The sequence below is a fragment of the Elgaria multicarinata genome, chromosome 8 (assembly GCF_023053635.1).
Source record: "Elgaria multicarinata webbii isolate HBS135686 ecotype San Diego chromosome 8, rElgMul1.1.pri, whole genome shotgun sequence".
Classification (NCBI taxonomy): domain Eukaryota; kingdom Metazoa; phylum Chordata; class Lepidosauria; order Squamata; family Anguidae; genus Elgaria; species Elgaria multicarinata.
In genome coordinates, this window is record NC_086178.1 from 112,428,686 (window position 1) to 112,440,644 (window position 11,959).

General features: G+C 42.5%; 1 protein-coding gene across 1 annotated transcript; it reads left to right on the forward strand.

The window, feature by feature from the left end:
• Positions 1 to 1,476: 1,476 nt before the first annotated feature.
• DUSP13A (dual specificity phosphatase 13A) lies at positions 1,477 to 11,400 on the forward strand. Its single transcript, XM_063131681.1, is given in 3 exon segments — positions 1,477 to 1,730; positions 8,422 to 8,639; positions 10,982 to 11,400. Coding segments are annotated over 3 exon segments (663 nt in total). The 3' UTR covers positions 11,173 to 11,400.
• Positions 11,401 to 11,959: the final 559 nt, after the last annotated feature.

An 11,959-nucleotide genomic window follows, 5' to 3' on the forward strand; every position in this document is an offset into this window, starting at 1 on the left:
ACATCAAGAGCTAGTCTAGACTACAATGATTAGAAAGAAATTGCATGTGTAAACTATGCAAAACACACTACAGTTTAACTGTTTCTAAAGCTAAAACAGTGTGAGTAGGCCAAAACCAATGTTGTCGGCCCAGAAGCACTTTGAAAGGTTTCAAAATTGTACTTAAAAACTTACACCAGCCCAAACTAATTCAATGAAGTGTTTGAAGCTTTCAAATTTATGTATGGACCAAACTCTTCGAAAAAAGGAAGGAAGCAGTGTGTGTGTATGGGTGCAGGGGGATTAAAAGGAATGTATAGCTCCCTATTCCAAGGAGAGATCTGAAGACCAGGTGATCATAGATCCAGAGGAAGGCTGAAAGAGATCTCTACCCAGCTTCACTGGTGAGCAAAAAAGCAAACTGGCCTTGGGAAAAGAGAGCCCAAAATACTCTCAAAAAGCCAAATGAAAACATGTTCCAAAAGAGAAAAGATAAATCTTCTCTCAAAAGGGAGGCAAGAACCAGACTGAGTCTGTTTCTCAGGAAGCCCGGGCTGCTTATGAACTAAATTTCAATCCCATTCAATTCCATAGCTTTCTTCTGGCAGGGTCTGAAACCAGGCTGGTTAGTGGTTAAAGCAAAACCCAACCATCAGAAGGAATGATGATTTCACTAAGGAAATGACTACTAGAGGAGCCAGGTGGCCATTTTAGTTTCAGAATACATCTAGCTGAGGCAGGAGGGAGGGGGAGAGCGACGCTACTGAGCATGTGTCACACTATGGGTGACGCAGGCCTCTGTATTCACTCTAATGGGGCAAAGAAATATTCATTAAAAATCAACCAAAGGGAATTTTTAAAAAAGAAAAGCCATTCCACCAACTAGAAGGAATGAGGAAGAAAACCCCACCACTGGATTGATGGGTAAGGGTCTCAATTCCCCGAATTGCATGAGCACATATCCTCGCCAACCTATGTTGTTATCAGAGTCATTTGGATTCAGAGAGGTTTTTTCCCTTTTGTATTTAAACTGCCATCCTTCCCTCAATCTTTCACCAATCTTCTTGAAATTTTCAGGATATGTAAAACCAACATTTCTTTCTAGCACATGTAAATTTCAGCAAGATTGGTGAAACATTTTCAATTTTATGAACGTTAGAATGACCCACCACCCAATTACTGCTTTATAATGGTGGAATACAGAATCTACGCATCACCTTTAATTACATGGACGCTACAGTGTCCATGTAAATAAAGGGTTCTTGATTGAGATTAAGGACCTGCTCAAGAGATTAGATGACATGTGAGCAGGAGATATTTTCTTGCTAGAAATTATTTTCCCATTTAATCCCTTTTTGACTTTCTTAGTGAATGGCTATCACTGAAAAGCTGTTTTCCTTTAGGGAGTGCTACTAACACAGTCCTTTTACAACCTTTGGTTTAAGTGACTACATGCTTTGCTGTTTTCCAGTATCTGTCATTACAAATGAATGCAAAATGACAGCTGGACAGGCTCACGGATCACAGTAAACAAGCCAACCTGGTTCTCTTTCTCAGGTTTCAGAGGGCAGAGTTGCTGCTTTAATGATGATGGCTGAAGACTGTGTATCAGTCTCCAAAGACCCCGAAGGCTCTGGAACATCCACAGCAGAAACCACCTCTATTAAAGACATAGAACAGCTCTTGAATTCTGGGAGCCCTTCCTGTAATCATGCTGATGAAGTATGGCCTAATCTTTTCTTAGGAGATCAGTAAGTATACCTTTGCAGAACAGCTCAGTATATCTTAACAGCCATGAAAGAATCCTCCAACATAGTTACTGCAGCCAAATAAATACTAGGGGTGTGCACGGACCCCCCGCTCCGCCCCGCGGGCCGATCCGAAAATTTCGGATTGGCCCGCTCCGTGCCGCTCCGCCCATACTCCGCTCCTCTTCGCCGCGGAGATCCGGCTCTGAATCGGAGCTCCGCAGTGGAGGGGAGTGGTGCCAGGTAAGGCCGGGAGAGGAGGGAGGGGGGGTTACCGGGCCCTGCCGCCGTCGCCGCCCGTGCAGTGACGGCAGCAGAGCCCGGTAAGGGACCAAGGGGGAGGGGGGCCTTACCTGCCTCTGTCCGCGGTCCGTCAGCTTCTTCAATTGAGCCCGCGGTTCAACCAGGAAGTCTGGGCCGCAAGTGCGGCCTAGACTTCCTGGTTGAACCGCGGGCTCAATTGAAGAAGCCGAGGGACCGCGGACAGAGGCAGGTAAGGGAGAGGAGGGGGGGTTTACCGGGCCCTGCCGCTGTCGCCGCATGGGCGACAGCGGCAGGGCCCGGTAAACCCCACTTACCTTTCCGGCGGAGCTCCGGATCGAGGCAAAGGATCCGCCTTCACCTCGATCCTCTTCGCCACGCTCCGCCAGCCCCCCAATCCTCTTCGCCTCCGCCTTAAGGGGAGGCGAAGCACCCCGCTCCGCTTCTAATTCGCCGGTCCGATTAGAAGCGGAGCACATTCCTAATAAATACTGCTTCCAAGGAATGCTTAATTCTATAACTTGGTTGGATACAGTGCTAGTTATGCATCAAAATCCCCCTGCTCATTTAAATAAATGGGACTTCTTTATGCATAACTGATGACACATCACTGTGATATGGAGATTAACAGATGGGCAGCAAAAGTGAATACTCATAGCCTTTACAGTTGCAAAGAGACTTATACTCCAAGCTTGGGAAGGAAAAACACCCCCCACCAGTCATTCAAGATCTGCTCTTACTATATTTGAGTGTATCTCCTGCAACCACCAAAGTCATATGGATACTTATTTAGATATATAGACAGCTTATATTAATGAATATATCTTAAATGGTAATATTAATCCTCCCTCACCTTTCCCTCCCCCTTTTTTTCTTTTCCCTATATTATTATTATTATTATTATTATTATTATTATTTATTTATTTATATAGCACCATCAATGTACATGGTGCTGTACAGATTACACAGTAAATAGCAAGACCCTGCCGCATAGGCTTACAATCTAATAAAGTTGTAGTAAACAATAAGGAGGGAAAGAGAATGCAAACAGGCACAGGGAAGTGTAAACAGGCACTGGGTAGGCTGAAGCTAAACAGTATAGAGTCAGAACAAACTCAATATTTAAAAGCTATAGGGAACAGAAAGGTTTTTAGCTGAGTTTTGAAAGCTGTGATTGAGTTTGTAGTTCTCAAGTGTTCTGGAAGAGCGTTCCAGGCGTAAGGGGCAGCAGAAGAAAAAGGACGAAGCCGAGTAAGGGAAGTAGAGGTCCTTGGGCAGGCGAGAAGCATGGCATCAGAGGAGCGGAGAGCACGAGCGGGGCAATAGTGTGAGATGAGAGAGGAGAGATAGGCAGGAGCTAGGCCGTGAAAAGCTTTGAAGGTCAACAGGAGAAGTTTGTATTGGATTCTGGAGTGAATTGGAAGCCAATGAAGAGATTTCAAAAGTGGAGTGACATGGTCAGAGCGGCGGGCCAAGAAGATGATCTTAGCGGCAGAGTGGTGGACAGAGACCAGCGGACTGATGTGAGACGAAGGAAGGCCAGAGAGAAGAAGGTTGCAGTAGTCCAACCGAGAGATAACCAGTGCGTGAACAAGAGTCTTGGCAGAAGAGACAGACAAAAATGGTCAGATCCTGGCAATATTATACAGGAAGAAACGACAGGATTTAGCTACTGCCTCGATATGAGGAATAAAGGAGAGCGAGGAATCAAATATAAAGCCAAGACTACGAGCTTCCTTGACCGGAGTAAGCGTGACATCGTTGACAGTAAGAGAGAATGAGAGGAGAGGGGAAGGTTTAGGAGGAAAAACAAGCAGTTCGGGTTTTGCCATATTAAGTTTCAAACGACGATGAAGCAGCCAGGCTGAGATATCAGAAAGGCATGCCGAGATACGATCGTGAACATCAGGAGAAAGTTCCGGAGATGAGAGATATAATTGTGTATCATCGGCATACAGGTGATATTGGAGGCCATGAGATTGAATAAGCTTACCCAAGGGCAGCATGTATAAAGAAAACAACAACGGGCCAAGCACCGAGCCTTGCGGAACCCCTACTGAAAGGGGAAAAGAGGAGGACGAGGAGCCGTTAGCCGACACGCTGAAAGAGCGACCCTCTAGATAGGAGGTGAACCAGTTGTAGACAGAGCCACAGAGTCCAAGGTCATGGAGGGAATCTAAGAGAAGATCGTGATCAACCGTGTCAAAGGCTGCAGTTAGATCAAGGAGAATAAGAACGGAATAATGGCCTTTAGACTTGGCAGTAAGAAGATCATTGGTGATCTCGGTAAGGGCTGTTTCAGTGGAATGCAAAGGACGGAATCCAGATTGAAAGGGATCCAGAGCAGAGTTACTAGAGAGAAAGTCAAGACAACGAGAGTAGACCACACGTTCCAGGATCTTTGAGACAAGAGGCAACAGAGAGACAGGTCGGTAGTTAGACAGAGATAGTCGATCAAGAGTGGGTTTTTTGAGAATGGGAGAGACTGTAGCATGTTTAAAAGCAGAAGGAAATGAACCAGAGGACAGAGAAGAATTAATGATGTATATTGATAATGTTTCAAGATATGATTTTTTTCCTTTCTTTCTTGCCCTTTCTTGGTTTGTCTGCCGTTGCTGCAAATAAAAGGATTTTTTTAAAAAAATATGCATAAATGATGGCAGTATCGTACATATTGTGTGGAATTATTTTTTGTTGTATAATTAATTGCTGAGAAGACCTAAACAACAATTTATCTTCTTTCATTTTGTGCATGCAGAATTCAATACAGAATCTGGCACAGCATGGATTCTTGAAAATATTACCCCTTTTCCCCCTTAAAGCAATTTCTGGTCCTTGCAATTGTGACGGGATATGTTTGGGCCACACAGGCTGTGTCTGAAAAATGCTGAAGTGCTCACTGGGTGCAACTTCAATCCCTCATGGCAGATACTTATATTTTACTGACTGTCCTGATCATTTTAAAACCCTAGTTCTCACTCCAGTGTAAACCCATGTCTAAACTTATTTATTGATTTCTAGTATTTATATCTTCCTGGTGGGACTGAGCCCACAGAAGTGTTGGGAGCAAGCAGATCCAGTGAACAGTTTGGGGCTGATGGGAATGGGAGTCATTATACAGGCAGGGGCAGTGTGTGTTCCATCCAATGTTAGGAAACCTGGCCTGGAGAATAAGGATAATCAGAGGCTTTCAGTACGATGAAGAAATTACTGAAAGCAGACAACCTGTTCCAACAAGTTCCTAGCTCCAACTAGGTCCTTATATACTTATACTCCCTGGACCTGAACAGCTTTCCCAGGCTCTGCCCCATTCTTCTGGACTTTAGAACTTTAAAGAGGTAGTTGTCTTACTAGATGTCTACCATCCATCACTTCTCTGCTCTTTCCCACTAGGTGTGTCGCCTGCTGTTGGTGAGTGAGGAGTACAAGGCCTGTGATGGTGAAGATGTTGGCCCATTGGGGAAATCCAGCTTAGACATTGCTGTCCCTGGGGTTCCTGGCTTAGGGGGGCAGGGTCTTTGGCTTGGGAGATTCCATGTTGTTGAGTTTGGGCTCATTATCAGGGCCCAAGTCTAGTGTTTCTGCAACTCATGCCAGTGGCTGTACCAACCTATTCGGCCCACTCCCTCCCTATGTATCAGTGCTAAGGTCATCGCTAGGGCGACCATATGACTGGATTTGCCCGGATTTGTCCGGGTTTTTGATGACAAATCCAGGAGGGGGAGGGAAATCCGGATTTTTCCAAAGAGCAGCTCTAATGGGAATTAACTAAAATGCTTATAACGCTGTCATTTTTTAAGATAAAGACATGAAACTTGGCACAATGGTAGCTCTTAGGAAGGGCTTTAGTCATACCAAATTTGAAACAGATCCGTTCATCCATTGATTTTTTAGAATTTTTTTAAAAATTGAGGTTTTAAAATTATTATTTTTAAAATCGACATTTTTAAAGCTAAAGAGATGAAACTTTGCACCATGATAGGATTTAGGTAGAGCTTTAGCCATACCAAATTTGAAACAGATCTGTCTATCCATTGATTTTTAGGAATTTTTTAAAATTTGAGGATTTAATTTTTTTAAAAAAATATATTATTTTTAAAGATAAAGAGATGAAACTTGGCACTGTGATTGCTCTTAACAAGGACTTTAGCTATGCCAAGTTTGAAACAGATCTGTCTATCCATTGAGTTTTAGGATTTTTTTAAAAAAATTGAGGTTTTAAAATTATTTTTTAAAAATGACATTTTTAAAAGATAAAGGGCTGAAAGTTGGCACCATGATAGCTCTTAAGGAGAGATTTAGCCATGCCAGGTTTGAATCAGATCTGTTCATCCATTGTTTTTTAAGGATTTTTTTAAAAGTTCAAAGTTTTAAAATTATTGTGTTTTAAAACTGCTGGAGCCATATCCTTCGAACTCAGGTTGTCAAACCTCCTCTTTGGGGTTTTGCATATTGAGCAGTTTCAGCCCTTGGCATTAAGGGGATCTCCAGTCTTTAGGTAAACTGCCACAACACCCACCCTAATGTTAGAGTAGAGAAACTTGTGACAATTATACACAAGCTTTTTTCAAAAATTGAAATTAAAAAAAGCCAGCCATCCGGCCAGCCAGTAGCAAACCCTATTAACATCAACAGCAGCTTGCAATGAGTGAAGACACAGTCAGAAAAGATATTTGAGGGAAGGGGAGACTGTATCACACAAAGCATAGCAAAAGCTTCAAAGTACAGCAAAACCTACAAAAGTAGGAGTGAGTGAAGTTAATTTCAGATACATTGAATCTCTCACTTGTTTTTTATTTCAGTGATTTTAACATTAAGACGCTATATAGAACAAATTTGTCTTAAATGTGTGCTGTAAAATCAGACATGTGACCAAGGCTATGTTCGGGTGGGCACGCCCCCTTGGTGCTGGACACCCCCCCTTGGGGGCCGACCATGTTGTCCTCCTTTTTGGTTTCCAAAATATGGTCACCCTAGTCATTGCTCCTGTCTAGCAATCTTGATAATATCCTTCCTGCCTTTTTATATAAATAATCAAGGTGGCTAAAAAAAAAAGATAAGCAGTAAACATACCAGTAAAACGCTTTAAAAACAAAAACAACAAATAATTTAAAAATTGTGAACAAAACATTCCTTCCATATATAAACTCAATTTTAGGAAGGTGGGCCTTGGTTTTAGCCTAGCCTTCTCAATGATACCTAGTTTTATACATAGAATCATAGAAGAGTTGGAAGGGGCCCACAAGGCCATCGAGTCCAACCCCCTGCTCAATGCAGGAATCCACCCTAAAGCATACTTGACAGATTGTTGTCCAGCTGCCTCTTGAAGGCCTCTAGTGTGAGAGAGCCCACAACCTTCCTAAGTAACTGGTTCCATTGTCGTACTGCTCTAACAGTCAGGAAGTTTTTCCTGATGTCTAGCCGGAATCTGACTTCCTGTAACTTGAGCCCGTTATTCCGTGTCCTGCTCTCTGGGAGGATCGAGAAGAGATCCTGGCCCTCTTCTGTGTGACAACCTTTTAAGTATTTGAAGAATGCTATCATGTCTCCCCTCAATCTTCTCTTCTCCAGGCTAAACATGCCCAGTTCTTTCAGTCTCTCTTCATAGGGCTTTGTTTCCAGAGAGGGATTTATTTCTTGATTAATGGAGGAGCATGCAGTCATGTGAACTCCTCTTGCAGTTTGAAGTGGTTCAGCTCAGAAGCACAAGGTAACCACCTCGGTGGCAACTAGGCCTTTGAGTCAAACAATGCCTGAAGAGATTCAGCCTAGTGGTAATTCGTCTTGGAAGATGCTCATATTCCAAAAGAGTATCCAAGGCCCAGCCTGAAGGAGAACAATCCACAGATATCCTGTGGAAGAGGACTCTGCCCCAAAGGCCAATGACTCAGCCCATTCAAATGAGGAAAGGACATTTTCAGCTCACCAAAAAACCAAGACTCCTCGCTCCCATCCAAGAAATTCCTGCTATCTCACCAATATCTGAGCATGTGCCATATGGCTTTCAGGCAGCACTCTGGTCCTTTCAAGTCGTGCCAATTTACAGCCGAAGGTGGCCGTGGACATTCAGCAGGCAATGTCTGTTTTTCTTTCCAGGTCCTGTATAGCCTGATTGTGACCCACATCCATCTGATAACTATGTTCTAATATTTACTCTCTGCTGCCAGTTAAGACCTCCAAGCCTTTCCCAGTGACCTGTGGGCTCCCAACCTAGCCAGGACAGGGCATTCTAACTTTCAGTACCACAGTGTAAATACAATTAAGCACACAAGTTTTTTTTAATGTGCCTAACTGATTTAGTGCAGATGTTCATTCCTAGTATGACATTTGTCTTTACGTACCATGGGATATTTTCTCATTGGAATAAGAATGAATCAGAATTATTTTCCTGTCTGCCAATCTGTTTCTTACTTTCTGTTTGCATTTTCTGCAGTGTTGCAGCCCACAGCAGATTTGATTTGTGGAAAATGGGCATTAGCCATGTTTTAAATGCTGCTCATGGCACAATATATTGCCAAGAACCCCATGACTTTTATGGCACTACTATTGAATACCATGGTGTACCAGCTCATGACCTTCCTGGTTTTGACATCAGTCCATATTTCTACTCAGCAGCAGAATTTATACACAAAGCCTTGACTACACCAGGAGGTATGAAATTGCTGTGGGTCATGTTGCTGTTATGTTATGGTACATTATGCTGCGGTATATTGGCACACTGGAGTGAAGATGGAGCTTCACCACCATTTCTTTCTGGAGAGTTTGAGGTTAGGGGAGGACTGAGAACTCTTGTCTGGCTCTTAGGTTTACTGTGATGCCTCCCTGTGGCCTAAGATGGAAGGAAGGGGATTGCCAAGTACCGTTGTCCTTACCTCAACCCTGACTCCCTCTTGGGTTTGAAGTAGATGGCCAGGAAATGCCTTCTGGGTTTCTCTCTACCTAAACATTTTATCTTCAGTTCTCAAGCCATGCTCACCTCCTGATTCCCTGCCCCTACTCATTACCCTTTTCTTATTTGCACATGTTAGCTGTCACTTCTTGAGAAGGTTCCATGTGCCCCAATTGCATTGGCAATGAGGTGGCCAGCCTCCTCCTGCTTCTATAGGTCAGAGGCACTGATAAGAACATAAGAAGCGCCCTGATGCTGGATCAGACCAAGGGTCCATCTAGTCCAGCTCTCTGTTCAAACAGTGGCCAACCAGCCATCAGCCAGGGACCATCAAGTAAGACATGGTGCAACAGCACCCTCCCACCCATGTTCCCCAGCAACTGGTGCACACAGGCTTCCTGCCTCAAATACTGGAGATAGCACACAGCCATCAGGGCTAGTAGCCATTGATAGCCTTCACCTCCAGGAATTTATCCAACCCCCTTTTAAAGCCATCTAAATCGGTAGCCATCATTACATCTTGTGTTATTGAGTTCCATAATTTAACTATGCGCTGTGTGAAGAAGTACTTCTTTTTATTTGTCCTAGATCTCCCACCAATCAGCTTCATGGGATGTCACCTGGTTCTAGTATTTTGAGAGAGGGAGAAAAATGTCTCCCTATCCACATTCTCCATACCATGCATAATTTTGTTCACCTCTATCATGTCTCCCCTTAGCCTCCTTTTTTCCAAGCTAAATAATCCCAGTTTATATAACCTTCCCTCATAGGGGAGATGCTCCAGCCCCTTAATCACTTTCGTTGCTCTTTTCTGCACTTTTTCCAGCTCCATAATATCCTTTTTTAGGTGTGGTGACCGTAACTGTACACAGTATTCTAAGTGTGGTCGCACCATAGATTTGTATCTATGGCCGTTTTATTCTCAATTCCTTTTCTTAGAATGCCTAACATGGAGTTTGCCTTCTTTACAGCGGCCGCACACTGGGTGGACATTTTCATCGAGTTGTCCACCACAATCCCAAGATCCCTTTCTTGTTCGGTCACCACCAGCTCAGATCCCATTGGGTTGAGGGGTTTTGCCCCAACGTGCATCACCTTACACTTGCTCACATTGCACCTCATCTGCCATTTGGACGCCCACTCTCCCAGCTTGGAGAGATCCCTTTGGAGCTCTTTACAATCCCTTTGCGTTTTAACCCTTTCTGAGAACTGCCCATGATCTAAAATATGTTTACATACACCCTTTGGGAGGCAAGTAAATTTGGGGGTTGTTCCAGAGAGGAACAAAGAAATATATAGAAGCACGGCCGAACGAATAAACAACAACAAACGGCCATCTATCCTAATATTTTCAGATAATTTCATCAGCATGCTCTGCATTAAAAAACACAAGATATTTCATTGTTAAGAATGTTTTTGGTTGTTGTTGTTGTTTTAAATACAGCATATGCGGCATTTTCAACCATCACAATTTTATTTCTATAAAAATTCTCTCCTTCCCCTATTTCTGCTAACAACCCAATAACAAAACTTGTGCCCACAGATTCCTCTCTGCTGTAAATATGTAGAATGGAGTTAACTGACTCCAGTGTCCTAACTGACATCTGAGAACCCAACAACTCATCTGCATAGTTTCATCCCCCTGTTATTAATATCAGTCACAGCCCTGCTCAAGCCCTTTAAGTCCCATTGACTTAAGCGTATGCTTAACTTCCCCAATGTAATCAATGAGATTTAAAAGTGCTTAACGTTGGCTAGTTACCCATATTTTGCATATCAGCTATAGCAGGAAACATTTCCCCTTACTCCACAGTTAAAATGAAGAATTTAAGATGCAAATTTTACATGTTAATTAAAAACGTGAGGTTTTGAAGAATAATTAATTCCATTGCTGCTGAACTGTGCACTATTGCAGTGCATGGCTTAGATATGATAAACTCAGATTTGTACTACAGTACTACTGTATCTGCTGGTGCTAGAAAGAACAACTGTTAAATGTACTAGATTCTTCTCATAGAATTTTTGAATTCTCTTTCTTCTGTGGTTTAAAATGCCATATTCAGGATTATAAAAAATGCTGCTAACCTTTTACTTCCATTTACAGGCAAGATCTTCGTGCACTGTGCATTTGGGATAAGCCGGTCATCTTCCTTGGTGCTGGCATACCTCATGATCTACCATAATTTCTCTTTGATTGAAGCAATTCAGACAGTGAAAGAGCATCGGTGGATTTTCCCTAATCGAGGGTTTCTGAAACAACTGAGAAATTTGGATGTTCAGCTAAGAAAACATTAAGCTAAAGAGGAAAAAATAAACAAACCCTTGATAATCAGGAAAACAGTATTTTTAAGCCTTGTTCTAAATGTCATAGAATGTTTTCATTAAAATTTGTTCTTCATATTAATTCCCTAGGTTTTCAAACAACAACCAGTACATGCTGGTAACTATATCTGCAGAAATTATTTTATATAATACAATTTATGCTACAGTGGTAATTTTGCCTTATTTTAGGCTTTTTTGTGGTAAAGTCAGTGTTTGCATCTGCAGAATTTGATACGTTGTTATATTTCAATTTCAATTCCTTTTATTACAGTCAACAGACCAATAAAACATATAAAATACATAATAAATATTTAAAATACATGAAATTAAAACAAAGTATGATTACATGAGCCTCCTTAAAATTCTGTGCTAGAAGCAAAGGAAAGTCCTGCCACCATAACAGATCTAGTAAGGATTGCATGATTAAGAAATTTAGCAACTTGTTTGGTGGTATGCTTATCTTGACCCTGTAAAAGGACCAACGTAAGGGTCACGGACGATTGTCCAGGTAATCGTTGCGTGAAAGGGTGGATAAGGGCTTTTCTTGCCTCCTGATAGAAGCTGCAGTTGAATAATATGTGAGAGATAGATTCCACCTCCTCGTTGTTACAGGGGCAGCATCTATCTGATAGTGGGACTTTCCCAAATCTGCCCTCCGTTACCCTAGAAGGCATAGCATTAAGCCTTGCTAGGGAAAATGCCCTTCTATATTTGGGTATAGATAACCAGCTTAAATACAGAGGTACACTATTTTGGTCGT